Source organism: Mustela putorius, unplaced genomic scaffold (genome assembly GCF_011764305.1).
Source record: "Mustela putorius furo isolate JIRA1106 unplaced genomic scaffold, ASM1176430v1.1 tig00003901_pilon_pilon_pilon, whole genome shotgun sequence".
Taxonomy (NCBI): Eukaryota; Metazoa; Chordata; class Mammalia; order Carnivora; family Mustelidae; genus Mustela; species Mustela putorius.
Window position 1 is genome coordinate 11,951,963 of NW_025422049.1, and position 26,508 is coordinate 11,978,470.

Sequence of the window (26,508 nt, forward strand, 5' to 3'; positions counted from 1 at the left end):
AAACTGGGTAGGTAGGCAGACCTATCACTTAGGATTATGAAGTGGATTTTGAACCTTTAAGCAGATATGATTATAAAAACCAGTTCTCTTAAAGAAGGGAATGCATTTTTATGAAGGGCAATAAGTCAACTGAAGAGCAAGAAATCTCTGTCAACATACAAGTAAAAAAATAACTCTTTTTTGGGTCACTTTAGAAAAGTACTTTTCTAAAAAAGATTTATTTATTTTGGGGGGTGGCAAAGAGAGAGGGAGAGAGAATCTGAAGCAGACTCTCTGCTGAGCACAGAGATTGACGCTGGGCTCAATTTCACAACCGAGATCATGACCTGATCATGTCAGGTCATGAAACCTGATCATGAAACTAAGAATCAGATGCTCAACTGACAAAGACACCCAGGCTCCTCTATCATAAGCACTTTTAAAAAGTAAGCTTACAAGGTTACAAAATTGGTTTAATCTTTTGAAGGTTGCTGGAGGGGATGGGGTGGTGGGAGGGATAGCGTGGCTAGACGATGGACATTGTGGAGGGTATATGCTATGGTAAGTGCTGTGAAATGTGTAAGACTGATTAATCACAGACCTGTGCCCCTGAAATAAATAGTACATTATATGGTAATTAAAAAACAAAACAAAACTGGGTCGCCTGAGTGGCTCAGTGGGTTAGGCCTCTGCCTTTGGCTCTGGTCATGATCTCAGGGTCTTGGGATCGAGCCCCACATCGGGATCTCTGCTCGGTGGGGAGCCTGCTTCCCCCTCTCTCTTCCTGCTTCTCTGCATACTAATGATCTCTCTGTCAAGTAAAAAAATAAAATCTTTAAAAAAAAATAAAAAATATCGATCAATCAATCAATCAATCAATAACTGGTTTAATCTTCAAGTGATTAAGTGATTATTCTGAAGCCAAAGAAAATGCATTGAGAAGAGAGAATGCTCCAGTGTTTTAAAAATGAGGACAGCTAGTGATCCAAAAATATATTAATTTCTACTTAATGGAAAAGAGAAACATCAGTCAGACAAAGGAAAAGAGGGGGGCGCCTGGGTGGCTCAGTGAGTTAAAGCCTCTGCCTTTGGCTCAGGTCATGATCCTGGGTTCCTGGCTGGGATCGAGCCCTGCATCTGGCTCTCTGCTCAGCGGGGAGCCTGCTTCCCCCTCTCTCTGCCTGCCTCTCTGCCTACTTGTGATCTCTGTCTGTCAAACAAATAAATAAAATCCTTAAAAAAAAAAAAAGGAAAAGAGGGAAAAAAAATAGAATCAGAAGAGAAAAGAAAGTGGGAGCAGGTGGCAGAGGGGCATGAGGGAGAAGAAGCAAAGAGCAAGAGCCTGAAATGATGGATTAGCTACCATCCATGGTCTGAGTCTCAGATATTCTGTAAACCAGAATACAAATCCTCTAGCCTAGAGAGATGCACTTACTGGAACTCTGGGAGTATGTCCAGTTGTATTGTTTGATCCCTCAGTTTCAAAGTTTTCAACATATGATAAAGACTATATGTTCCTATTTTGCACTTTGAAATCGGGACAGGAACCAGAATCTCTGATATTTTTCAATTCAGATCTTCAATTATCTTTCTAGACTAACAGCTGAATTTTGTATGTGCCTTATAAAAATAAAATTGTTTCTGATGACTTTTGCTGCAAAAGACAAATTTAGAAGGAAAAAAAATGAAATCTCTTATTTCTCATAGAAAGTAAAGGTGTTCTATAGTCTGGAGAAATGGTACTTTAAAAAAAATATTATTTCATTAGAAATGCAAGAAGTTGGAGATAGCTTTGCAAAATAATTTGAGCAGATGGAAACTATTTGTTAAAGTAATCACTGATGAAACTAAATTTTGTTAGGTTCTAGTTGCCCTAGAAAAAATGTTCTGCCTTGGTATGATACCCTTTCATATTACAATTCTAAACTACTTTCGCCTGCATTCCTCAAATAAGAACACCTGCCATTCCTGAACAGGTATGACAAAAATCCAAGGAAGCACACTTGGGTGGTGCAGCAAGTTGTGTGTCTGACTCTTGGTTTTGGCTCGGGTTGTAATCTCCGGGTTGTGAGGTTGAGCCCCAAGTTGGGCTCCACACTTAGCATGTAGTCTGCTTAAGGGTTCTTTCTCCCTCAGGGCACCTGGATGGCTCAGTTGGTTGAGTGTCCTACTCTTGGATCCTTCTCAGGTTGTGATCTCAGGGTCCAGAGTTTGAGCCCAGCCTTAGGGTCCCCACTCAGCGGGAAATCTGCTTCCCTTCTCCCTCTGCTCATTCCCCCGGCTCGTGCACACATGCTCTCTCTCTAAAATAAAATAAATACATCTTTTTTTTTTTTTAAGATTTTATTTATTTATTTGACAGATGGAGATCGCAAGTAGGCAGAGAGGCAGGCAAAGAGAGGAGGAAGCAGGTTTCCCGCTGAGCAGAGAACCCGATGTGGGGCTCGATTCCAGGACCCTGGGATCATGACCTGAGCCAAAGGCAGAGGTTTTAACCCACTGAGCCACCCAGGTGCCCCTAAAATAAATAAATCTTAAAAAAAAAAAAAAAGGAAAAAAAAAAGAAAAAAGGATTCTCTCTCCCTCTGCCCTATCCTCTAGAAGTGCTCTCTCTCTCTCTCATATAAATAAGTAAATCTTTAAAAAAAAAAAAATTCCAGGAAAAAGTAGGATCAAACCTTCATGTGAGATGTTCTCCATTTATGTTTTTAAGAGGAAAGAAATGTGTGATTGCCTCCTAGCAGGAGCACCTATGATCTCCCTAAAGGGACCCATGTTCCTTTATAGCAAACTTTTAGCAGAGTTAACTGTACTCATTGTCTCCATTGGCTCATCCATTCTTTCCTGAACCCACTTACAACTGAGTTTTGCTCTGGATATTCCACCTGTTCCCTTATCAGTGTCACCAACTATTTCCTATTTGCCAAATCCATTAGATTTTTTTCAGGTCTCATCTTGTCCAATCAGCAACTTTTGACATTATCTATCACTCTTAGAAATATTTTCTTTACTTGGTTTCTAGGGCATTACAAGCTCTAGATTTTCCTCTTATCTCCCTGGCCTCTCCTTAGTCTCCCTTGTTGGTACATCCTCATTTCTTTGACCTCAATATATTGGAGGGTCTCAGATCTCAGTTCTTGGTCCTCTTTTCTTTATTTCATTTCTTTTATACCCTTGGGGACTTCAGTTGTTCCTGTGTCTTTAAATACTGTCTATATATGGGTGACTGTCAAATATTTATCTGTATCTCTGCTCTTTCCCCTAACAGAGGCAACTATCCAACTATTCATCTTCCTCCCTTGGATGTTTAGTTAGGCAGCTTAAATTGAAACATACAAAGCTGATCCCTTGTCCATCATCCCCAAGCTACATAAATAATTACCCAGTTGCCCACAACAAAAATAGAGACATCATCCTCTGATGGTCTGTACTTAATCCATCAGTAGATCCTATCAGCATCTCCACTGCCATCAACTTGATCCCCATCACCATCAGCTTTAGCCTGTATTATTGCTTCTACCCTTTCCTTCCACACATGGTGTCACTATACTCACAACTGCCCAGTTGTCTCCCATTTTACTAAAATAAATGAGAAACTCATTACTATGGTCTACAGCCTGCCTATCTTTATGAGATGCAGGTTTTTTTGGTCTTGTACACTGTTATATCCCTCATGCCTGGAAGAAGGCCTAGCATGTAGTAGGCTTTCAAAACTAATTATTAAATAATGAATACATGATAGAAATATTCATATGTTTTTCTTAGCGTTCCTTACTGTAATTGATGGTATTATATATGATATTATATATGATATAATATATATTATATATATGATATAATACCATATTTTCATGTATTTGCAGTTTATACCTCATGGACATGAAGAAATATACTGGTAGAATAACCTTGAAGTCATATAAACCCTGCTGTGGTGGGACTCCTGGGTGGCTCAGTCTGTTAAGCTTTGTCAGTCTTGTCAGTCTTTGGCTCAGGTCATGATCCCAGGGTCCTGGGATCTGGTGCACCTGGCTCCTTGCTCAGTAGGGACTCTGCTTCTCCCTCTTCCTCTGCCTGCCTCTCCCCCTGATTGTGCTCTCTGTCAAATAAATAAGTAAAGTCTTAAAAAACAAAACAAAACAAACCCTGGTGTGGTACATTTTGTATTCTGTTTTTACTTAATTGGAGGGGGTGGGGCACACTGTATTATTTACTTTTGAAGTTGTTACGCGAAGTAACGCGAAATTAATGTTTTGAGTACACAGTGTTTGCTTGCTGACAAGTATTTGGGAGCATCTGGTAGTGGGGAGAAGGGTGTTGAACAAAAGAGATTGTTTTGCCAGCTCCAGAGAAGTGGTGCCTTTCAAGATGCTGCATTGCTTTACAGCTGTGACTTCACTTGAATAGAGTGTAAGGTATATTTCATAATAACAATTTGACCTGCTCTAGGAAGTGGATGAAGTGGGGGCTTTTCTTTAAAGGGTTATAAAAGTGGGGTGGGGTTATAAACTAATAATGCTCTGATTGTCTCAGATTAGGGACTGATTCTGAAATGTGCAAACTGCTTCATGAATTAACACTGTAAAACTGGCAGTGGCTATTGTAGCTCAAAACTGAATTCACTGGCTTTGTGCATGCTTTTGGAAACTTGTTCGCTGGATGAACTCAGGGTGTCATACAGGAAATCATCTACAGGAAGGATTTTTTTTTGTATACAGTGTTAGAATGTAATGTTGTCAAGGGCACAGATATAATCATATTATAGATAACCGGTTGTTAAAGTGGTATGTGTTGAAAAGAGATCCTACCTGTATTTCATTGCTCTACAATGATTTTTATCATTCAGCATGTGCCTAAAGTTTTTGTGTATTTTTGTGGGAGGTGACTTACACTTGACTAGTGGCAAGTATGAGGAATCTGCCTGATTCAAAGTTGTGTGTGTGTGTGTATGTGTGTGTGTTTGAAAGTACACAGTCATCTTTAGCATTCTTTACGAATTACTCCACTGAAACTTAAATTGAATTTGACTCACCACTAGTTCATATGCTGATTGATCCACGTATTGATCTCAGCATGTTGTCAGGCCTCAGGATCTGGCAGGTTCCAGAGGTGCTGATTATAATGCTGAGTCATGGCCATAGGCCAGAAGCTGTAACTAGACTTTTGTGCATGTCGGGTGGTCTCCTGGAAAGGAGGTCAGTTATTTGGGAAGCTAGTACTTTTGAGTGACATCCTGAAACCATGCATGGATACACAGCAGATTAACTAATGAAACAGAATGATATCCCAGGGAGAACTTGTTTGAAAGGAAATTTAGCTTCACTAAAGTGAGATTAGTTGAAAGGCATTATATGTTAAAAGGAACAAGTCTTTAAGAATCAGACATACACATCTTCTCTTGCTTAAATTATATGACCTTGAGTACTTTAACTTTTCTGAGCCTCAAATGACTCATTTGTAATATTGGGATAATAATACAGTAACTATCAATGTTTGTGAGACCTAAGTGAGCTAATCCATATTGATGTGGTTTTAGAAATATAGGTGAGGTTCAGTGGAGTTAAGTCTGGAGCCAATGACCAAGGAAGAATTCTTGGGAGGTCTTTGGTGCAAAAAGGTGTTTTATTAAAGCATGGGGACAGGATCCCTGGGCAGAAAGAGCTGCTGCAGGATCTTGAGGGGTGGCTGATTTGATACTCTGGAGTTGGGAGAAGTAAGGAAAAAGAGGTTACAAAAGGATATTTATATGTTAAAGAAGAACCTCAGGATACTGGAGGCCTGGCTATTATCAAGCTAAGGTTGTTTTTACCTCTGGCAAGGTATTAACCTTAAGATAGTTGGGAGATTCCTGGAAGAATGTCACACCTGTCCCACCCTGGAGTGACTGCAGGGTGTCAGTTTACGCTTTTCTCTTCCGGAGCCTTCTGTTGCCTCATCACAGATCAAGCATCTGGCACAGAGCTTGACACCTGGTGAGAGTTCAAAGAACTCTAGTTCCTGTTATTATTATTTTCTAAATCCCCTGATAAAGTTGGTACTAGAGCCCAGATCTCCTAGTCGGTGTGCCTTCTCACTTAAGACCACATAAATTGTTTTGTCCGCAGATGAGATTTAAGCCTTTACCATCACCCCACTTTTCTATTTTTCTCTCCTTAAGCTGTACTTCCCATTTTCCCATTTTCTTTTTCTCCAAGCCCTATTCTTACTTACTGCTTTGGCTGATTTTTTTAGATACCTTAAATAATGTGAATGGAAATTCTCAAATTTTGTAACACTGGTTTCTCAGTCTAATGGCAACATAAATGACATGGCCATACTTTATGTGTTTTTTTTAGAGATCGCTTTAGTGGCATTACAAAACTCCATTATTATTTGTCTCTGGAACTTGTTCACTGCCTTTATAAATGAAACAAGAAGCTGTGGTCATTTCAGATAGTTTGGAATAGTCTTTTTGTATTTCTTTGTCAAGGCAGAAATGGAACTTTTCCATAAAGCCATATTATGTAAGTGACTGCATTCTTAGGCTTGCAACATTTCTGTCCCTTACTTCTTTTACCTTGCCTTTCCATAAAGATTGTATCAGCTGTGGGATCTTGTGCCAGTCATATCTCTTCTCTAAGCTGCAATGTTACTGACTGTAAATATGTAATACCAACCTTATACACCTGCGGATTTGTTAGAATAATTTAAGCAGTTCTTTGTAAATTGTAAAAGATAAGAGAATGTGTGAAGCTTTTGTTATTAAGACAAGTATCAGTAGAGGCAACTGATGATCAATAAGGGTAGTGGAAGTTGGAGGTTGATAACTGTCTACTTATCAACTGTGGATGGATCAATTTTCCTGAATTAGTAGGAGCAAATGTGTATTTTCAAAATTATTTCAGCAAGTTATTTTCAAAATTGTGATTAGTAGTAAGGTGCTCAGAAGCAAACTCCTCCTAAGCATACAGAGCAATTTAAGTTAATATAATAATTATTAATTAATTAATATAATAATTAATTAATATAATAATTTAATTATAGTCCTTTCACATACATTGTTTCCTTTAGTCTTCAGCACGAATCTGCCAGGCCGGTGTCATTACCTCTATTGTATAAATGGGAATTGAATTATAATTTGCTTCCAGGAACATTAGTGGTTGAGGCAGTGCTGAAATCCCAGTTGATACTTAGACCATTGTGCCTTTTGTTTTAACAAGTTCCTCAGCTATATATCTGTTTGTTTATCCAAAGATTAATTAGTCCTGTCAGCTTTTACATTCCCTGCTGTAATTCTAAATTTGTTTTAGATGCTTTTAGCCCCACCCATAACCTCCCTGTCTTGTGTATTGCAGAATCCATATCCTGGCCTGCTGGCTATTTCAGACGAGATCGGGCGCGTTCAGGGTGTTATGGCCATAGACATGCTGGCTATTTCAGGAACACTATCTTTTTTTTTTTTTCCAGTGTGCTTGTTCATCAGACAGGAAGGGAAGTGTTAGAGATTTTAATTAATGTCTCTGAAGTGAAGAAGAGAAAAAAAGAAGGACCTGTGATAATTGCCTATGATAATTCATTTCTTGAGAAACCGTATTATTGGTAAGTACCTGGAGTTTCTCCAGTCATGCAAGGATTATCTTCGCCCAACTCCTAGAACAAGAGCATTATGTAGCATGGCTTTGAAGAGGTGGGGAAGTGAGGCTGAAAACAGGAAATAGTTTAGGCTTGCCATTCCAAAGGAGATTCTCAGCGGGAAACTGTTTAAGCAATAGTGTTGTGTGAAACTGAATGGGTAGAAACTGGAAGCTGACCTCCACATTAATCTTAACAGTGGAAAATGTCTAGCCTAGTGGTTGTCATCAAGGACTCTGGTACTAAACTGTCTGGATTCAAACCAAGCTTCATTATTTATGGTCCGTGTGACTTACAGGAAGTTGTTTAATTTCTCTGTGACTTAGCTTCTGGTCTTTAAAATGGGCGTGAAAATACTATGTGCATCCAAGGCTGACTATGTATCATATGATATAATGTATGTGTGTTGCTTAGCACAGAGTAGTGCCTGGAATGCTGTGAATGCTGAATAAATAGTAGGAGGATTGCTATTATTATGGATATTATGATTTGTCACTTATACATTGTATCCTGGACAAGATTTACCTGGAAATGCATCTGGCAAAAAAAAAAAAAGTGCTCAGTAAATACTTTCTCAATTATTATTCTGCCAGAAAGGTCATGCTGGTAAAACTGTGTGCTGGGTTGATGGTTTGGGTGGTGATGGTAGGCTGAACAAGGTTAGGGGAGGCTTCTGGTAAAATGGGCTCAGCACAGACTCCTTATAACAAGAAAATTTATTGTTTAGTCAGTGGAAAGGGATCATGAGATCTGGTTTTCAGTCCTACCTCCGGTACACAACAGTAAGTTGTGCGAGTCTACAGTTCATCTAACTCTCTTGGTATGTCCTCATTTTTAAAAATAAGGAGTTAAGACCAGATGGGGTTTGTTGTTAACAGTGGTTGTTAACTGTGGGCTGGGGTGGAGAATTTACCAGAAACTGTTTTAAATTTTGTATGTCTGTGTTTCCATCCCCTATTTTCCCTTTGCCTTCAGGTTCTTTCCCCTCTTGTGAAAAATCCTGTCTTTCCTGGTAACCACATAGTACGTAAAGCACCTCATTGCTCAAGTGGCAATCTTGTAACCCGGAAACCAAGGAAAGAGTTGTCTTCACATTCATTTGTGTGTGAAAGTCTAGGTGGGGCCCTAAGTGCATTGAAATTCAGGGGACTCCTTTCATAGATTTATAGAAAAGTTGACTCAGGAAGTGACTATTCCATTTCCTATCTTTGCTTAAATGTGTTGGGCCGATGTAGGAAATATGCGATTTGGTAGCCGAAATCAAATTTCAGTAACTTAAAAATGGAGCAGAAACAAAGGATTTTTAACTCTCACCATTTGTGCTGCACATGAAACAGGTCTATGAAAATATATAAGGACAGATTGATAAAGAAGAGAGAACTTCAAGATCTTTCTGGGAGCAGTTTAAGGGAGTTCTGATTGGATTCGTTCTTATTAGGAATAGGAAGGGATTTCTCTTTGTCAGACCTATGTGCTGCCTTAGATGAGAATGTAACCAGAGTGTTCATCTCAATCCATGAGAGCAGCTCTGTGGAAGATCTGTTGACAGGCCTACCTACTACTTACAGATGCTTTAGAGGACAGCAATGGGTTTGCATGTTGGCAGGGAGGAATTGAGGGAGATTTATTCGATCTTAGTGTAAGCCTACTTAGCCAGAGCAGCTCCATCTGGTTAAACAATGATTTTGTTGTTTATGCAGTAAAACTTAAACTGACCCTGTGCCCACGCCCCCCCCCCCGGGAACTTACTTAAAAACAAGTCCCAGAAACCAGTCCTAGGTAACAAAGCCCAAATACAAGGGCGGGACAGGCCAGGTGGAGGTATCTGATCAATGGGGAGCATACTGTCTCCTTAGCTACCAAGGAGTATGGGCCCTGCCCTCTGGACACCTTTTGGGCGCTAATTCTGACCAAAGTGATAGGCTAGGTCAAATATGTACTAGGGTAAATTGTAATTCAATTGGCCACCCATGCGTGAGCTAGCATGACTGTGCAGCTTTCTCTGTGTGTTACAATCTCATTGGCCACCTGTGCGTGGCCAAGCCCAACCACATGGCCTTTGCCCTTAAAAGCTAGCCTATAAGGCAGAGAGAGGTCTCCTCTTTGCAAGAGATGGCCCTGGCCAGTCAGTTTGATTCTCGATTCTTGGCGCAAAATAAAGCTTGGCTTGACCTTCGCTTTGTATCAGTCTCGCTCCTTTGACCACGAACCCAACATTAGTAAGAGAAATGTTATTCTTTTATGATTTTATGAGACATAGAAAAACAAGAGCATGGTGTGGTCTCAGCCTGGCTAGCTAATTGAAGGAAGACTTAAATGCTGGAGTCCCAGAGGAAGGTTTCATAACTCTCAAACGCGTGGGATCCAGCATAGGGTGGAAGTACACTGAGTTAGGGAGATCATGTTTCTGTCTTATTTCCAGCTCTGTTACTAACTTGCTTTGTAATCTTGGGCAAGTCTGAGTTTTACTTCCCAACATATAAATGAGGCTGGGCTAACATAGCCTCCAAAATACATGGCTGGCTTTAATAGTTTGATCTCAAGGTCCTGTGTGATAATAATTGAAACCTAGCAACATTAGAATGTTACAGACGGTCCAGGTAGGTTGAAGAGGGTGGTACAGGGAGAGAGGGTCTCCCCTGCTTAATGAATTTATGTAAGAGAAAAGAAAGGTAATCACTAAATATTGGTATAGTGACTTTTACTCGTTAACTTCCTGTGAAATTGTTGGTTCCAGGAGTATAGACTCAAGGAGAAGTATAAAATTGGGAGTAGTGATTTTTCTTTGAAAGAAGAGTGGTTTTTGATTAAGTCGTTATGTGGAGACATGAATCCTTTAAATTTCGGTCATACAACCAATATTCTTCAAGAATGTAAAGACTATTAAGTTGTATTCTATGACAGTGAAGTGTTGTTTTAAGAAACAGGTGAAAAGAGATTTGCTTTTTAGAGAGGTCATTCTGGCTGTATGTGGTATGGAGGATGGTTTGGAGACAAGAAAGACTGGATAATGAAATCCTAATGATAAGTTCCTCATCTTGGAAGGGGTAGTGATAATGGGAGAGGTTGTATGGGAGAGGGAGAAGTTGAACTCCCAGGTTTCTAGTTTGGGCAACTGGGAAGATGAGAATGCTATTTGCTGATACAGCAAACAGAAACAGATAGAGAGTAGAGGATGGTGGTTTAATACTTATGGAGCAAAAAAAGTCTGAGGCTTTGGTGTAGGTTCTGTGCTTTCTTGGTAATCAGATAACTTTCAAATGCTTTTTAATCTCAGAAAAGAGTATATGTATCAGTGTATGTATCTTGTTGCTAGGGGAGAGGGTTGCTATGGAGATTAATGATGTCATAACGCCCACTGTGATCCAATAAGGACCCTCTGGTGGGTCTGACTCAGTCTTCAGGCTGAAGGTTATTTGAAGTTATCCTATCCTGGCCAGAGCATGTGATGTATGGAAAAGTCTATGTTGGGGGGCCGATATGAAGGGATACAAGCAGTTATATGTTTATATGTTTGTTTTGCCTTTTTTTTTTAACTGGTTAGGGAAAAAAGAGCCTAGAATCCTCCCTTTCTAGGTTATTGGTTCCAAACCTGATTTTTTCTGTTTCCATGGTTCAAAGGGGCACAGTTTTCCTAATTCCTAGTTTAAGGCACACAGAGTTATCAAATGTGTTTTTAATCACATTTAGTCTTAGTTATTTGAAGTAATATAAAGTTAAAATGTATTTTTCCTTCTTAGAGTGGAAATCTCAAGGTATTTAATCTTGGAGAAATGGCTTTCGCTCATTTGGATGGGAGACACTTCTGTACCCTGCTTATCTGCACAACGTTTGTCTCTGTGCCTTCAAATGCTGAGATAAAAGGTAAACCAACAATGGAGTACTTTTAAACTTTAGGATATTAACTGTCTTTTCAACCTACCCTGTAGAAGTGCATAACAAGTAGATAGATTATTACTGGAAATATTTTAGGAAGTCCATACACAAATGATATGTTCTTACTAGCCAGCCTCATGTTTAAGGTAACTAATGGTAACAAACATTTTGCAGGATAAAAGTCAAACTAAAAGACACTTTCCAGACCTTTTCATATAGTCTTCTAATAGGTTAATTATCTGAAATCTCATTGCCTAATACTCAACTAACTGGAAACTTATTTGTGGTCCTTAATCTTTGAGATAATTAGATAAATACGGAAAAATATGCAGAGATTTAAAGGGAGTTGGGGGAAATTGGAGGGGGAGATGAATCATGAGAGACTGTGGACTCTAAGGAACTAACTGAGGGTTTTGGAGGGGCAAAGGGTGGGAGGTTGGGTGAGCCTGGTGGTGGGTATTGTGGAGGGCACATATTGCATGGAGCACCGGGTGGGGTGCCTAAACAATGAATTCTGGAACGCTGAAAAGAAATTAAAAAAAAAATAAAAATTTTTTAAAAAGTAAAATTTAAATATAATTACAGAATTATTAAATCATGTCTACTGAATTTTCCTTATTACAGAAGGTAATCAGAACAATTCATTTCACAAAGATTTGTAAGTATAAGAATTGAAACAATAGGGTTGTCATTTTATCCTCAATAGAGACATTCTTTATTGGTACCTGGTGGGGGTCCCATGTCAAATCATAATTTGTACCGCAAATTACAATCTTTTTGTAGATTCTTTTCTTCACCTCAATATGTATCATGAGAGGCATTAAAATGAACAAATGGGCAAAAATGAAAGGAAATTATGAGCAGAAAGGCAACATGAGGGCAGTACTATAGTACTATTAGATTTGCTAGTGAGAAAATTACTTGTTCGTTTGCTTTTTAAACCACCAGTTGGGGCAGCCATTGCCGTCCACTGCTCCTCCCGACAAATTAAATGGGCTTTTTACTCTCCTCAGCTGCCTCACACTTTTTCTTAAGTCCTTCGGAAGAGTGGCCCTGGCTTTCCCTGGGATAGTAATGAACTTTAGTTGGAGAATTCAGTTAACCAGAATGGAATGACAAGATCTGCTTGTTCTAATCCTTAAGGCATTAAGCCATAGTAGTCATATTTTACATTTCCTATCCCTTTTGTGTTATATGCTTATAGTAAACACTGAATTAATACTGATTGGTTCTTGTTATTAGAGAGATTTATGTAATAAAGTGTTCCCATCTTAGGCCAAATTCTGGTCTATATAACCACAGAGATAACTCCATGTTCAACTGCCTGCTTCTGTGAAAACTTAGTAGCTAGGTAAGGCAAAGTCATATTTGCATATAGCAGTAATCTAGACTTTTTTTTTGTTTTTTTTTAAAGATTTTATTTATCTATTTGACAGACAGATCACAAGCAGGCAGAGAGGCAGGCAGAGAGAGAGGGGGAAGCAGGCTCCCCTCTGAGCAGAGAGCCTGATGCGGGGCTCTATCCCAGGACCCTGAGATCATGACCCGAGCCGAAGGCAGAGGTTTAACCCACTGGGCCACCCAGGTGCCCCTAATCTAGACTTTTTAACAGCTTTATTGATATGATTTCCATAACATAAAACACAGACTTTTAAAGTGTACTGTTGGGGCGCCTGGGTGGCTCAGTGGGTTAAAGCCTCTGCCTTTGGCTCAGGTCATGATCCCAGGGTCCTGGGATCGAGCCCTGCATGGGGCTCTCTGCTCAGCAGGGAGCCTGCTTCCCTTCCTCTCTCTCTGCCTGCCTCTCTGCCTACTTGGGATCTCTGTCTGTCAAATAAATAAATAAAATCTTTAAAAAAAAAAAAGTGTACTGTTGAGTGGTCTGTAGTATCTTCACAATATACTTGTTTAACAACCCCAGCTACTCAATTCCAGAATATTTATATCCCCTTCCCCAAGGAAATCAAATATTTATACAGTAGTCATGTGTTTTTTTCCTTTCCTCCAGCTCCTGGCTACCACTAATTGACTTTTGTCTCTACGGATTTGCCTATTATGAATATTTCATATAAATTGGTCTTATGTGATCTTTTGTGATTGACTTATTTCAAATTAGCTTAATGTTTTCAGGGCCTTTGGATGTTGTAGCGTCAATCAGTACTTCATTCTTATGGCTGAATAATATTCCATTGTATAGATGTACTACAGTTTATTTATCTATTCACCACCTGGTGGACATATGGAAGTGATCTAGATTTAGCAAATTTTGTCATAAGATACAGGAAAAAAAGTAAAAATATTTTATTGATTTTATTTCAGTTAATCCTCCTGAGGATTTTGAGATAGTGGACCCTGGATATTTAGGTTATCTGTCTTTGCAATGGCAACCTCCACTGTTTCTGGATAATTTTAAAGACTGCCCAATAGAGTATGAATTAAAATACCGAAACATTGGTAGCAAATATTGGAAGGTAAGTAAAGCAAGCACTTGCAAACTTGTTGTGATTATTAGGAACTTTCTTTTAATTTTTGATGTCAGTGTCCACTCTGAATCCTGTATCTCAATAGCTATTATTATTATTATTTTTTAAAGATTTGTTTATTTGACTGAGAGAAAGAACACAAGTAGGCAGAATGGCAGCAGAGGCAGAGGTAGAAGCAGGCTCCCCTTTGAAGAGGGACCCCGGTGTGGGGCTCCACCCCAAGACCCTGGGATCATGACCTGAGCCAAAGGCAAACACTTAACTGACTGAGCCACCCAGGCACCCTCTCAATAGTTATTGTTAAGAAATAATAAGCTGCCATGCCTGCTGCTATCGCCTGAGTATCCTGCCACATCTATTTTTACCACACCCAGTATTAAGACTACCATTTGAAGTGTAGGAAAAAAAAAATTGATTCCATGGAATATAGACTTGAAGAATACTTACACATTTTACTGTATTTTATGGTTACGTAAATACCTGTATAAGAGTCTTATATAGGCTATTGGACCGTAAGCTTTTTCTTTGTAGGAATTAAGCCTTATTTATCTTTGCACTTGACCCCAGAACAAAGCATAGTTCGTTGCATATATTATAGTAAGTGTTCAGTGAAACTTTATTGACTTATTAAGGACATAGTCAAGCATGTTCAAAGATTTCTGTTGTATGAGGCATACTGTTAGCTTCCTCAATTCATAGGTAGTTTCAAGAGACAATTCAAGTACATTTATTGAGCAACATTTTGTGCCAGGCACTTGGCTAGGTATCAAGAATACAAGGATAAATGACATGATTGTAGTCCTCTGGGAGCTCATAGTTTGTCTGCCTTTCTCCAGTTGCCTCCCAGGTTTTACTGTATATGGTTCCTGAAGAGTTCAAATGATACTTGAAATGTGATTAGAAACATTTGTCATGTAATAGGCATATGGTATCTGAAAATTATCTCTTGATTTCAAGTTTGTTATAGCTCAAGATCTTGCATAGAGACTCTCTTCTTTTCCAGATTTTTTGGGGGTTATTTTGGTTTTGTTTCGTTTGTTGTCATTGTTTGTTTTTAAATAGGTTCTACACCCAGCATGGGGCTTGAACTCCCAACCCTAAGATCAAGAGTCCCATGCTCTACCCATTAGACCAGCCAGGCACCCCTGGGTTTATTCTGTAGAAGATGTTAAGATTCTCAAATGATACAATATGCAGAAATGAGCCTGCCTAGAAATATCTAGGACATTGTATCTGATAATCATTAGGAATTTCTTAGATATTGGTAACACTCCAAGGTGACTTCGTAGCCCCAATAATGTGGCTCATGATGCTGTCACTGTAAGTTTGACTTTGTCTCATCTTCTTATCAAACAGACCGTCATTACCAAGAATCTACATTACAAAGATGGGTTTGATCTTAACAAAGGTGTTGAAGCAAAGATACACACACTTGTGCCAGCACAATGCACAAATGGATTGGAAGTTCGAAGTTCATGGTCAGAAGCTACTTATTGGACATCACCAAGAGGTTAAAATAAAGCTCTCTTTTCATATTTAATACTGTCAGAACAACCCATACAGGGCATAAGGCCCTTAACCCTTATTTACTAGATTGTATGTATAAATGAAAGTGTGGCAGCAGATAGAATTCTTCTTAGGAGTGGGTGACTGGCCATTTTGAATCCTTTAAATCAGCAAACAAATTTGGCAAAACCTGCATCTTATTAGGTTAATATAGTTCCCAGTTTTTTTTTTTTTGTTTGTTTGTTTAAAGATTTTATTTATTTGACAGACAGAGATCACAACCAGGCAGAGAGGCAGGCAGAAAAAGAGGAAGGGAAGCAGGCTCCCCGCTGAGCAGAGAGCCCGATGTGGGGTTTGATCCCAGGACCCTGGGATCGTGACCTGAGATGAAGGCAGAGGCTTTAACCCACTGAGCCACCCAGGTGCTCCTATAGTTCCCAGTTTTGAGGTCATATTAGTAAATACGTATGTGAGTATTTGCTCAACTGCTCAGAGCATCCTAGAATAATTTTTATTTTTAATTTTTTTTAATTTTTAAAGATTTTTTATTTATTTGTTTGACAGAGATAGAGAGTGGGAGAGCACAGGCAAGGGGAGCAGCAGACAGAGGGAGAGGGAGAAGCAGGCCCCCGCTGAGTAGGGAGCCTGATGCAGGGTTCAATTCCAGGACCCTGGGCTCATGACCTGAGCCGAAGACAGTTGCCCAACTAACTGAGCCACCCAGGCACCCTGCATCCTAGAATTATTCATTTAGTACCTTTTCATATGCTTATACTAGTACCATTAAATGAGCCCTCAAAAGTTTTTTGATTTTTACATGCCCCATTACAGTGAAGTGACTTCTAATAATTTCCTTTTAGAATATTCCTGATTATATATTGATTGCTAAATGAAATAGAGAGATCAAAAGAAATGAATTAAATTGCATAGTGATTTCCCAAATTACTCATAACCATGCCTCTCAAGCATTGATAGTTCATTCATTCTTTAGGAAACGAGGATACCAAAGTTCGGGAAATGGACTGTGTATATTACAACTGGCAACATTTACTCTGTTCTTGGAAACCTGGTGTGAGTGCCCATTTGGTTACCAATTACCAATTGTTTTACTGGTAAGTATTTTTATAATAAGAATTCCATATTAAGAAAGTATCTATAAATATTATAGTATGAATAACTGTATTTTTACTAAATTGAATTTATTATTTTTCGGAGTTGCATTTATGATGAAGGTTGCTTACAATTATTTGGGGTTTTCAAGGGGGGATAAGTAGGTTTAGGCTGTATCTACTGGAAGTCACTCTATGGGGTGATACAGGAATGCAACACTGTTCCTGTACTGGATTAAATTTTGTATCCTTTAGATATATAGGATTATAACCTAAAAAGTTTTGGCAGGTACCTATTAATGCTGAATCCTTTTCCTGACTTCCCTTTTTTAACTATCACTGAGGCTTTACACTTAGAGCCATCTGAATCTTCTATCTCCTTCATTCCTTCATTGTTTCATGATAACATTGTTCACTGCATTCTGACACTGCTTTCCAAGGTTGCACATCTGTTCTTCACTTCCCATCTCTACTGTAAGAACTCTACTGTAGGCTCACCTCTGTTCCGCAACTGGATGACTCATAGTTTCCCAAATGATGGTCTCTGCTTCCAGGCTCTTCCCTTCCTATTCATTCTGCACAGTGTAGCCAGATTTATCTTCCTATATTGCTATTTTCATATATCAAAACCTTCCAGTGGCTCTTCATTGCTCCAGGATAAAAATCTTGTCTGGCATTCAAATGTCTGCCTCACTTTATCACTGCTCTTCCAACATTACCTTCTACTATCTCTGGTGTGAGTGTTCCACTCCATTTAGACCCATCTCTACATTTTCTTTCTCACCTCTGTTATGATTCTTTATGCCTTTGTGTGCATTACTATCTGGAATGCCCTCTGGCTTTCTCCCTAACCCTTACCCATCACCCATCTTTTAGGCCCATCTGGTATTCAGTTTCATTAACTCTTTACTGATCACATCAACTTCTGTTCAGTTTTTCTCCGAACTATTACTTATTTTAGCTCTTAATTTCTTGTCCGAATGACATTTAAATTTTTGTCATATATGTGTGCTTTGTCTGGTCCCTTAAATTTTTAAGTGATTAGTGGGCACGAACTGTTTCTTACATTTCTTTTCACTATCTGTGCTGTGCTATGCCTATCATAGATCGTCACAAAATATTCATTAAATGAGAGTATTGGTACATTGATAAATATGTATCAGAATTTATGCATTTATTAAATAACGTTAAAAAGCAAGAGAGGACAAAGTGTTACTCTTTGTGTTTCAGACCCATGGCTTTTTTTTTTAGACAAATCATAAGACATAACTGATAAGCCATAAGCTATTGAGAATACTGAGAACTAGGTTTTAACGCCTGCTCTGGCATCATTGAGTTTGGTGGTCTTGGGCAAGCCATTTTCCTTTCTGGGGTTTCTTCATCTGGAATTGGCTGGGTCAATCTCTACAGTCTAATTTATTTGTTCATTAATTCAACAAATTTGAAGCAATTATAAAATGCCAGGCACTGTTCTAGATAAAAAGGCCGAAAGTATGCCCTTTTATACATTGTAGTTCATATATAACATAGCTTTATCCTCATCTTAGTAGTGAGGGGTAAATATTGACATCTTAGAAACTGGAAAATAAGGTTGCCATGAGGCTTCACGCTGGCACATAGTAAATCTGGGTAAAGTCAAGCCTAAAACTCAAGTCTCCCAAACAAAATTAGGTGAACTAACCAAGAGACTGTAACTTTGCAAAATCTGCCCAGAGTAAATACTTGACTACTTGAAAAGGGAAATTAAAGCTAATATATTATAGAATGCTTGTATTTTCTTCCTTCTCTCTAGCTGCTGGCAGCTATTGTGTTAAAAAATAGTGATTTTCACTATCATAAAATTCTGTTATCACCCCCCTCATGCAAATACATAACAACTTGGGATAAAAAACAAAACAAACAATGGAAACAACCTGACTACTTGGCAAAAAGTGAATTCAGTAAAGTCTGGCCATTTGTATCGGCACCTGGTCAGCTACTAGCTTGGCCTAATTTCAAGAGGGATTTTGGCTGCTTTTACAGATGTCACATTTTGCATTGCAAAATATAATTTAGGAAAATAAACCAGACATTTGTGTTTTGAAAATCAGTAGGGAAATCCACCCTAATTCCCATTAGCTTTAATACTGGAAAGAGGTTAACTTTCAGTGAGTGATATGGCAACATTTCTTGTCAAAGAGAATGGGAAATTACATATTTATTTGCCAGACAGCTCTTTTTCTTTTTGACCCCTCTGTTGGCTTTTCTGAGGCTTAGCTCTTGATGTGTATGGTATCTTCAGAGGACTATCATTCATTTTATTAAACATAGCAGTATTTTGTAAGTCTGCTTTTTAGATGTGCTTTCTTCTAATATAAGTTCTCCAGTACAATATTAAAAGGGCAACATCACCCAGCATTATATATTTAAACCCTAGGTTTTTTTAAAATAGAAATCTTACTCTTTGATTCGCAAATCCTGTGGGCAAGTTAATATCACTTCAATACATGAGTAAGAATCCTTGCCTTATCCTCGATATTTTGTAAAGACTCCCATCAGATTGTAATCTCCATGAAATTATCAAATATGCTTTCTTTATTATTATATCTCTATCACATAGCATAGGATTTGGCACAGAGTTGGTGCCCAATAAATATTGGATGTTATTAAATGATTTTTTTATTCACTTGGTATCTTAAAATAATTGAAAACTGAATACCATGATACTTTAAGATATTGGGAAGCACAATTCTTACAATACCTCTTTTTACAGGTTTGAGGGCTTGAAGCACGCAATACAGTGTCCCGATTACATCAAGGCTAATGGAAAAAATACAGGTTGCAGGTTTCCCCATTTGGAGTCATCAGACTATAAAGATTTCTATATCTGTGTTAATGGATCATCAGAATCCCATCCTATCCAACCCAGCTATTTTATTTTTCAGCTTCAAAATATAGGTGAGTTAAACAACTTCAAAATGTTTCTAGTTTAAGCCATTTACAATCACATGGAAGAGAAGAGATGGAGACAAAGATATAGAAAAATTTATGGAAATGCAAAGCCTAAGAAATGAGGGCCAAGAGAGTATATGAAGAAGCTCTTATTAAATATAAAAGTATAGGAATAAGGAATCTCAGCAAGAATTTTTTTTTAAATTTTTATTTAGAATTTACAATTTATTCCCTAGCTTCAAAGCATTGGTCTGCTGTAAAGTATTTTGGTCTAGAGTTAATAATGGAGTAATTATAGAATCCCTTATTCCCACATCTCAATGCACAAATGGTTAGATATTCTGAGTTGGAGTTCTTAGTTCTAGTGTTACAATAATGTCAGGTTTTAGAGTCAGCCATACCTGGATCTGAATCTTAGATTTACCAGTTTATAGCTGTATAACTTTGGGCAAGTTTTAAAGTCTGTTTCAGGGCGCCTGGGTGGCTCAGTGGGTTAGGCCGCTGCCTTCGGCTCAGGTCATGATCCCAGGGTCCTGGGATCGAGTCCCGCATCGGGCTCTCTGCTCAGCGAGGAGCCTGCTTCCCTCTCTCTCTCTCTCTGCCTGCCTCTCTGTCTACTTGTAATCTCTGTCTGTCAAATAAACAAATAAAATCTTTAAAAAAAATAAATAAATAAAGTCTGTTTCAATTTCCTTATCAGTAAAATGAGGATGATAGAGGACACTTCATAGGCTTATTGTGAGACATGAGTGAGGTTTTTTTTTTTTTTTTTTTTTTAAGATTTTATTTGAGAGGAGAGCGAGCAAGAGAAAGCATTGCAGATTGGTGGGGGGAGGGAAGAAGGAGAAACAGATTCCCTTGTTGAGCAGGGAGCCCAAAGAGGGGCTCCATCTCAGGACCCTGGGATCATGACCTGAGCTGAAGACAGACGCTTTAGCGACTAAGCCATGTAGACACCGCCATGAGTGAGTTTATGATGTGATATCCCTGGTTCAGTGCCTGACACATCATAAGGTCTAAATGAGAGTTAGCTATTGATAAAAATAGTAGTGGTAATTGTTGTGGCAGCTGTTCCTAATGCTACCAAATGGAAAAATGACTGTAATGATTTGGATCTTCTAAGTTTTCTTTTGGGTTTAAATATTTGTCAATATGTGATTTACCAAAATTTAGTTTCCAAAATAACCAAGTTTCTCAATAAACTAATCTTGGTTGCCAAGCAACTTTGATTTTAATTCACATTGTAGAGATTAGTCTTGACCCATCCGATTTATGTTAGAGATTTCTCTTACTAGGTGTCCCTAGCTTTTGATAAGAGCTACTGCTAAACTTAATGACTTCCATGTTGAAATGACTTCCTTTCGCTTTTCAGTTAAACCTTTGCCACCAGAGTACCTTAGTCTTACTGTGGAGAATTCAGAGGAAGTTAACCTGAGATGGAGCATGCCTAAAGGACCCATTCCAGCCAAATGTTTTATTTATGAAATTGAATTCACCGAAGATGACACTACCTGGGTGGTACGAACATTGCATTTGTTTGGAAAAAACGTAAACATAGTTTTTAATTTTTTTTAAATATAGACTTAATAAAATAAGCAAATATGAGAACCCAAATCAGTTGCTATCCACATAAGGAATAGAATATGACATGTATCTTAGTATAATTTCCAGAAAACAATATAATGTAGGGGACAAAAGAAAGATGCTTGCTTGTAGTCTGAAAGGATAATCAGTCATAGAAATTTTAAAGCTACGTTAGGACTTTAGAGATAATGTAATCAGTTGTTTCTAATATTGTGCCAATAAATTAAAGTTGCCAAGTGCAGGTATGAGATGGGTTATGATGAGGGCTTTGGTGAAAAGGAAAACAGCACAATAAAACCACTTCTTGAGGAACAAGCATCATGTCAGAATTAGACTCTGACAGGGCTACTTGAATTGCTGGTAATGCAGGAGAGGGGCTGACAGAGGAAGGAGACAATGATTGCAAAACTCATTACCCCCCAGTAACAACAGTGTGATGATGCCGTTAGCCCTACATTGTTATATGTTAATTTTATTCATTGGTTTCCAACTTAGAAAGTGGTGGAGACGCATAGGTGAGCCATTAGTTCTAATCAATTAATTTCACCTACGGATAAGAAGAAAACTGGGAGTTGAATTGATTTACAAGTCCCAAGAAAATGAATTGATTTACAAATTATTCAGCTAGTCCCAGTCCACTATGTTATGCCGGTTCCCAAGAAAAGATACAATAAAATAGAAGCTGTTATTTTGGATGAGAGATACTGTTCAGTTCTTTGAAATGCAAAACTCAAGCAATTTCTTCATTGATTTTTTTTTCCCTTTGAGAACATCTAGCCCTGTGTATTCTCATATCTGAAGAAGTTTCATGCTAAGCCCTGAGCACTGTTATGTAGCTTTTATGGCAGTTAGCCAAAATAAGGAGAGAGAGAGAGAGAGAGAGAGAGAGAGAGAGGAAAAAAAAAAAAAGACTTTATGTGTATGAACTCTGTAGTTTCCATAGAAATAACATTCACATGATGGCTCCTTTTGCTAACTCAGTATCTGTAGCATATTCCAGTTTATGTAATCTGCGAAATTTGACACTACTCCAAATACTGGTTATCATAAACAATAAAGCTATGTAGACATTTTGCTCTGTCCCACATGCCTTTACTACAGGTGATCCATTATTAGTATAGAAAAATTTTATAATACAGATAAGGAAGGGAAGAAAAATAATGAAAAAACCCCACCATGCAGAGAGATAATCGCTGTGAAGATTTGGTATATGGGGGTGCCTGGGTGGCTCAGTGGATCAAAGCCTCTGCCTTCGGCTCAGGTCATAATCCCAGGGTTGATCCCAGGATCAAGCCCCACGTTGGGCTCTCTGCTCATCAGGGAGCCTGTTTCCCTTCCTCTCTCTCTGCCTACTTGTGATCTCTGTCAAATAAATAAAATTAAAAAAAAAAAAAAGATTTGGTATATAGCTTTCTTGTCATTTGATATGTATATTTCATGTAATAAAATCTGCTACCAAAATGACAAGTCAAATGAGATCTGTCTAGCTGCAATTAGATCAAATAATAGCATCTTATTTTTTACTTGGCTTTCAGACTACCACAGTTGAAAATGAGATTCAAATCACCAGAACATCAAATGAAAGTAAAAAATTGTGCTTTTTGGTAAGAAGTAAAATAAATATGTATTGCTCAGATGATGGACTCTGGAGTGAGTGGAGTGATGAACAATGCTGGAAAGGTAAGAGATAAGAGCAGTAACTGAATAGCTATTTGGTAACAAATATATTTTCTTTCAGTGTATTTTGTAATAATGGAAATAAAAATGCTCTTGCATATAGTCTATAAATAGATAAATTAGCAAGCACCTCAAACATAGATTTATAGAAAAGAAAATTAAGCTCCAGTTTTATGAAAGTGCATTACTGATTTTAAAGTTTAATTTTATATCCCCTGTAATAAATGAATTCTATTTTAGCCCAACTTAAGAACACAAGGTATGACTCTCTTTCTTTCTTCCTAATTTTCTATATAATTTGTCTTTTATTATCTTCATTCTCCTTCTGAAACAACCAGTTTGATTTTAGGATAAAACTACTTTCTTTTTCCTCAACAAAAAATGCATCTCCATTCCTCATAACCTCTCTTACCAAACATGCATATCGTACTATCCTTGCATACAGATGTGTTTTCCTTATTATTTCTAGCAGCTTTAATTACATGTATTAATTAGAATTCTTAATCCTTAGAAATTTAATTTATAGTGAAACTAAAGCAATTGTGAATTGTATATTTTGCCAACATGCTTTAGATTGGAAAATTTATGAATACATTTCATAATTTCTAGAAACATATGTTTCTTCACAATATAGTCTTTCACTATAACACAAGACATGCTTACCGACAGACCCCAATATCGTAGTTTCTTTGTAATAGTGTTTAAAAAACAAAATTCAACTGTGTAAATTTGAAGATCTGATTGGCTTTATGTAAGATTTATAAATTGAGCAACATCCCATTTTGCAAATAGGAAGGAGCTCTGAGGAGCTGTATGAAATGGAAGGTTTTATAGGCAGAAGGGGGAAAATTATGGATTATTTTAGAAAAGGTCACTTTCCTTTACGGGATGAAAGGGGTCAGAGGTCCACCAGGCAGATTATCTCACTAGTACTGATCAGGTAATTCCAGACACTTGATAAAGGTCATGTCCCTGGCACAATGCTGAAACTGTAATTAAGTTAGATTTTAAGTCTTAGTTTTCTGGTGTGGAGCTTAGCACAAGGGACTCCATTTTGAGCCTGTTATCTTTTTCCTTTAGCAATAGGAAGAAAAAATAGATAAACCTATGTTCAGCAATTAATGTTTTAGTATTTTATCTTATTTAAAAATGTCTTTTTCTCGGGGCACCTGGTGGCTCAGTGGGTTAAAGCCTCTGCCTTCGGTTCAGGTCATGAACTTGGGTCCCTGGGATCCAGCCCCACAACAGGCTCTCTGCTTGGCAGGGATCAAAGAGATCCCTTCCTCTCTCTCTGCCTGCCTCTCTGCCTACTTGTGATCTCTGTCTGTCAAATGAATAAATAAAATTTTAAATAAATAAATAAATAAAATAAAAATGTCTTTTTTCTTTAAAAAAAAAAAGATTTTATTTATTTGCGAGAGAGAGAGAGAGTGAATTGGGGAAGGGGCAGAGGGAGAAGTAGACTCCCCACTGAGTGGGGAGCCATATGTGGAGCTGATGCAGGGCTAGATGAGGGGCTCGATCCCAGGACTCTGGATCATGACCTGTGCTGAAAGCAGACACTTAAGGACTGAGCCACCCAGGTGCCCCCAAAATGATCTTTGTTTATTACTATATTATGGATATTTAGAGCTATCCTTCATTTAACTTACTAAAACTTTTTTTTTTTAAAGGCTTTGTTTATTTATTTGACAGACAGAGATCACAGGTAGGCAGAGAGAGGGAGAATGATGAAGCAGGCTCCCTGCTGAGCAGGGAGCCCGATGCGATGCCAGGGCTCCATCCCAGGACCCTAAGATCATGACCTGAGCCAAAGGCAGAGGCTTTAACCCACTGAGCTACCCAGGTGCCCCTAACTTACCAAAACTTTTAAGGTTTTATGTTACCAAAAAGAGTTGGGGAAACAAAAAAATTCACCTAAAAACTCTTATTTCATAAACATCTATCTAATTGTTCTCAATTATGTTTATATTACTCACAAAAACTTGATAAGACATGAAACAAAGTCAACCGTCATCTCAAACTATTTTTTCATGCTGACAAGTTTTGTAAGAGATAACATGAACTCTTTTGACCTTTAATAAGCCTTGGTAGAAAAAAAGAATTATGTTTAATCCTGGTAACTTGAAAGACATACCTGTTTTAATTAAACCAACAAACTTAAAGTAGTTTTAATACCCAGTATTTTCCCAGATCATGTAAACCTGAAACTCATTTGGGTTAGTTTCTTATTATATTTCTGAGAATTGTTTATATAAATGTTTAATTTTCTTTAAGTTGGTTAAATAGAATTTTTTTACAAATTAATTTTGACAGTACTATCCATAGGCAGAAAAATATCTTACAATACATGTATATATAAACACACACAAATGGGCGCCTGGGTGTCTCAGTTGGTTAAGCTTCTGACTTCTGCTCAGGTCATGACCTCAAGCCCCAGCAGGGCTCAAGCCCCAGCAGGGCTCCAAGCTCAGCAGGGAATCTACTTATCCCTTTCCCTCTGCCCTTCCCCCCTGCATGTGTGCACGTGTGTGTGTGTGTGTGTGTGTGTGTACACGCACGTTTGTGTATGCACGCTCGCTCTCTCTGTTTCAAATAAAATGTTAAAAAAATAAATAACTAGAAATATACAGACAGAAAACTTATAGCTTCCATTTAAAAAATACTGCCATTGAATCAGGTACAATAATACAAATTAGTATTTGTGAGAAGCATTCATCTAAGTTTCAAATGACCTTTTTATTTTTGAGTTCTTCTGGTAAGAATTACCTCCCTGAAGTTTGTACTTTAAAGAGATGACCTAGATAAAAGCACGTACCAAAGACAGAGGGAAAGAATGCGTGTTCCTCCAACAAGGACTTTAGTTTCCTAAGGCCAGAATTGTTACAATACTTAAAAAGCCTTTAGAAATAAACAGGGGAGGTTTAGGGAGCGATAAAAAGGAAGAAGTGAACTTTAAACTACTTCTACAGCTGCATTTCTCATTCTGTAAAGATTTGTAAGATAAGGACAATTATTCTTATTTTCTCCAACAACTGGATTGCAGCCTAAATGACATAAGAGGTTGATCCTCCTATTAAAGTACCTTATCTTCAATTTGCTTTTTTATACCACGGATCTTTGGAATGTTTTAGTAAATCCTTTTACAAAGGCTTCAGAAGGTTTTTCTTTCTGGGTGCATAATTTCCTTTCGGTTTAGGGAAGGAAGCCTAAAAAAAAAAAAAAAAAATTCTTTCAGGCTCTGTGTATCAGCTTTCAGTGTCTGACCAACTTGTGACCATAGAACTGCTAAAGAATCCTTTAGACTATCTTGTGAATTTTCAGCTGGGACAAACAGTTTTTCTGGCAGTACTTAACAATCCCCACTTGGTGTAAGAGGGGCCCCAAGGAGGATGTAAAGGATATTACCTTCCGAAGATCCAGAGTCACTCCTAAAGATAGCCCTAGGAAGGAATCAACCACCTGCATGTCCCAGGCAGCAGGAATCCAAGCCTGATTTGTAGGACACACAAACGAGACAAGCAAGAAGGCATATAGCTAGCTATCTCTGGGAGAGACAGGATCAATAACCAGTGGGTCTGGATTTGAAAAGGAAGGGACAATATTAAATTTTAGTTTCTTCTCTTGAGCATTATGCAGAGATTTGTGAGAGCTGACTCTGATAAGAATTCTCACCCTTTGCTGGCTTCTACCAGTTTTCCCAAGATGCCCTTTGTAGACTCCAGAATTTGGCAAAGTTTTTAATTAATTTTAGT

At 38.1% G+C, this 26,508-nt stretch overlaps 1 protein-coding gene across 7 annotated transcripts in view; it reads left to right on the plus strand.

The window, feature by feature from the left end:
- IL13RA2 (interleukin 13 receptor subunit alpha 2) overlaps window positions 1–26,508 on the plus strand; it is a 46,617-nt gene that overhangs the window by 14,901 nt on the left and 5,208 nt on the right. For 3 of the 7 annotated variants that reach the window (XM_013048459.2, XM_013048461.2, XM_013048460.2), the window contains exons 2-9: window positions 7,423–7,554; window positions 11,328–11,451; window positions 13,783–13,934; window positions 15,303–15,456; window positions 16,444–16,564; window positions 19,314–19,498; window positions 20,865–21,040; window positions 22,612–22,756. In XM_013048459.2, coding sequence (XP_012903913.1) covers window positions 11,361–11,451; window positions 13,783–13,934; window positions 15,303–15,456; window positions 16,444–16,564; window positions 19,314–19,498; window positions 20,865–21,040; window positions 22,612–22,756 — 1,024 coding nt within the window. In that variant the 5' untranslated portion in view covers window positions 7,423–7,554; window positions 11,328–11,360. Of the gene's footprint in view, window positions 1–4,245; window positions 4,392–7,422; window positions 7,555–10,973; window positions 11,038–11,327; window positions 11,452–13,782; window positions 13,935–15,302; window positions 15,457–16,443; window positions 16,565–19,313; window positions 19,499–20,864; window positions 21,041–22,611; window positions 22,757–26,508 lie in introns of those variants that run through there. The other 4 variants (XM_004777533.3, XM_013048458.2, XM_045068321.1 and 1 more) reach the window with 4 other exon arrangements.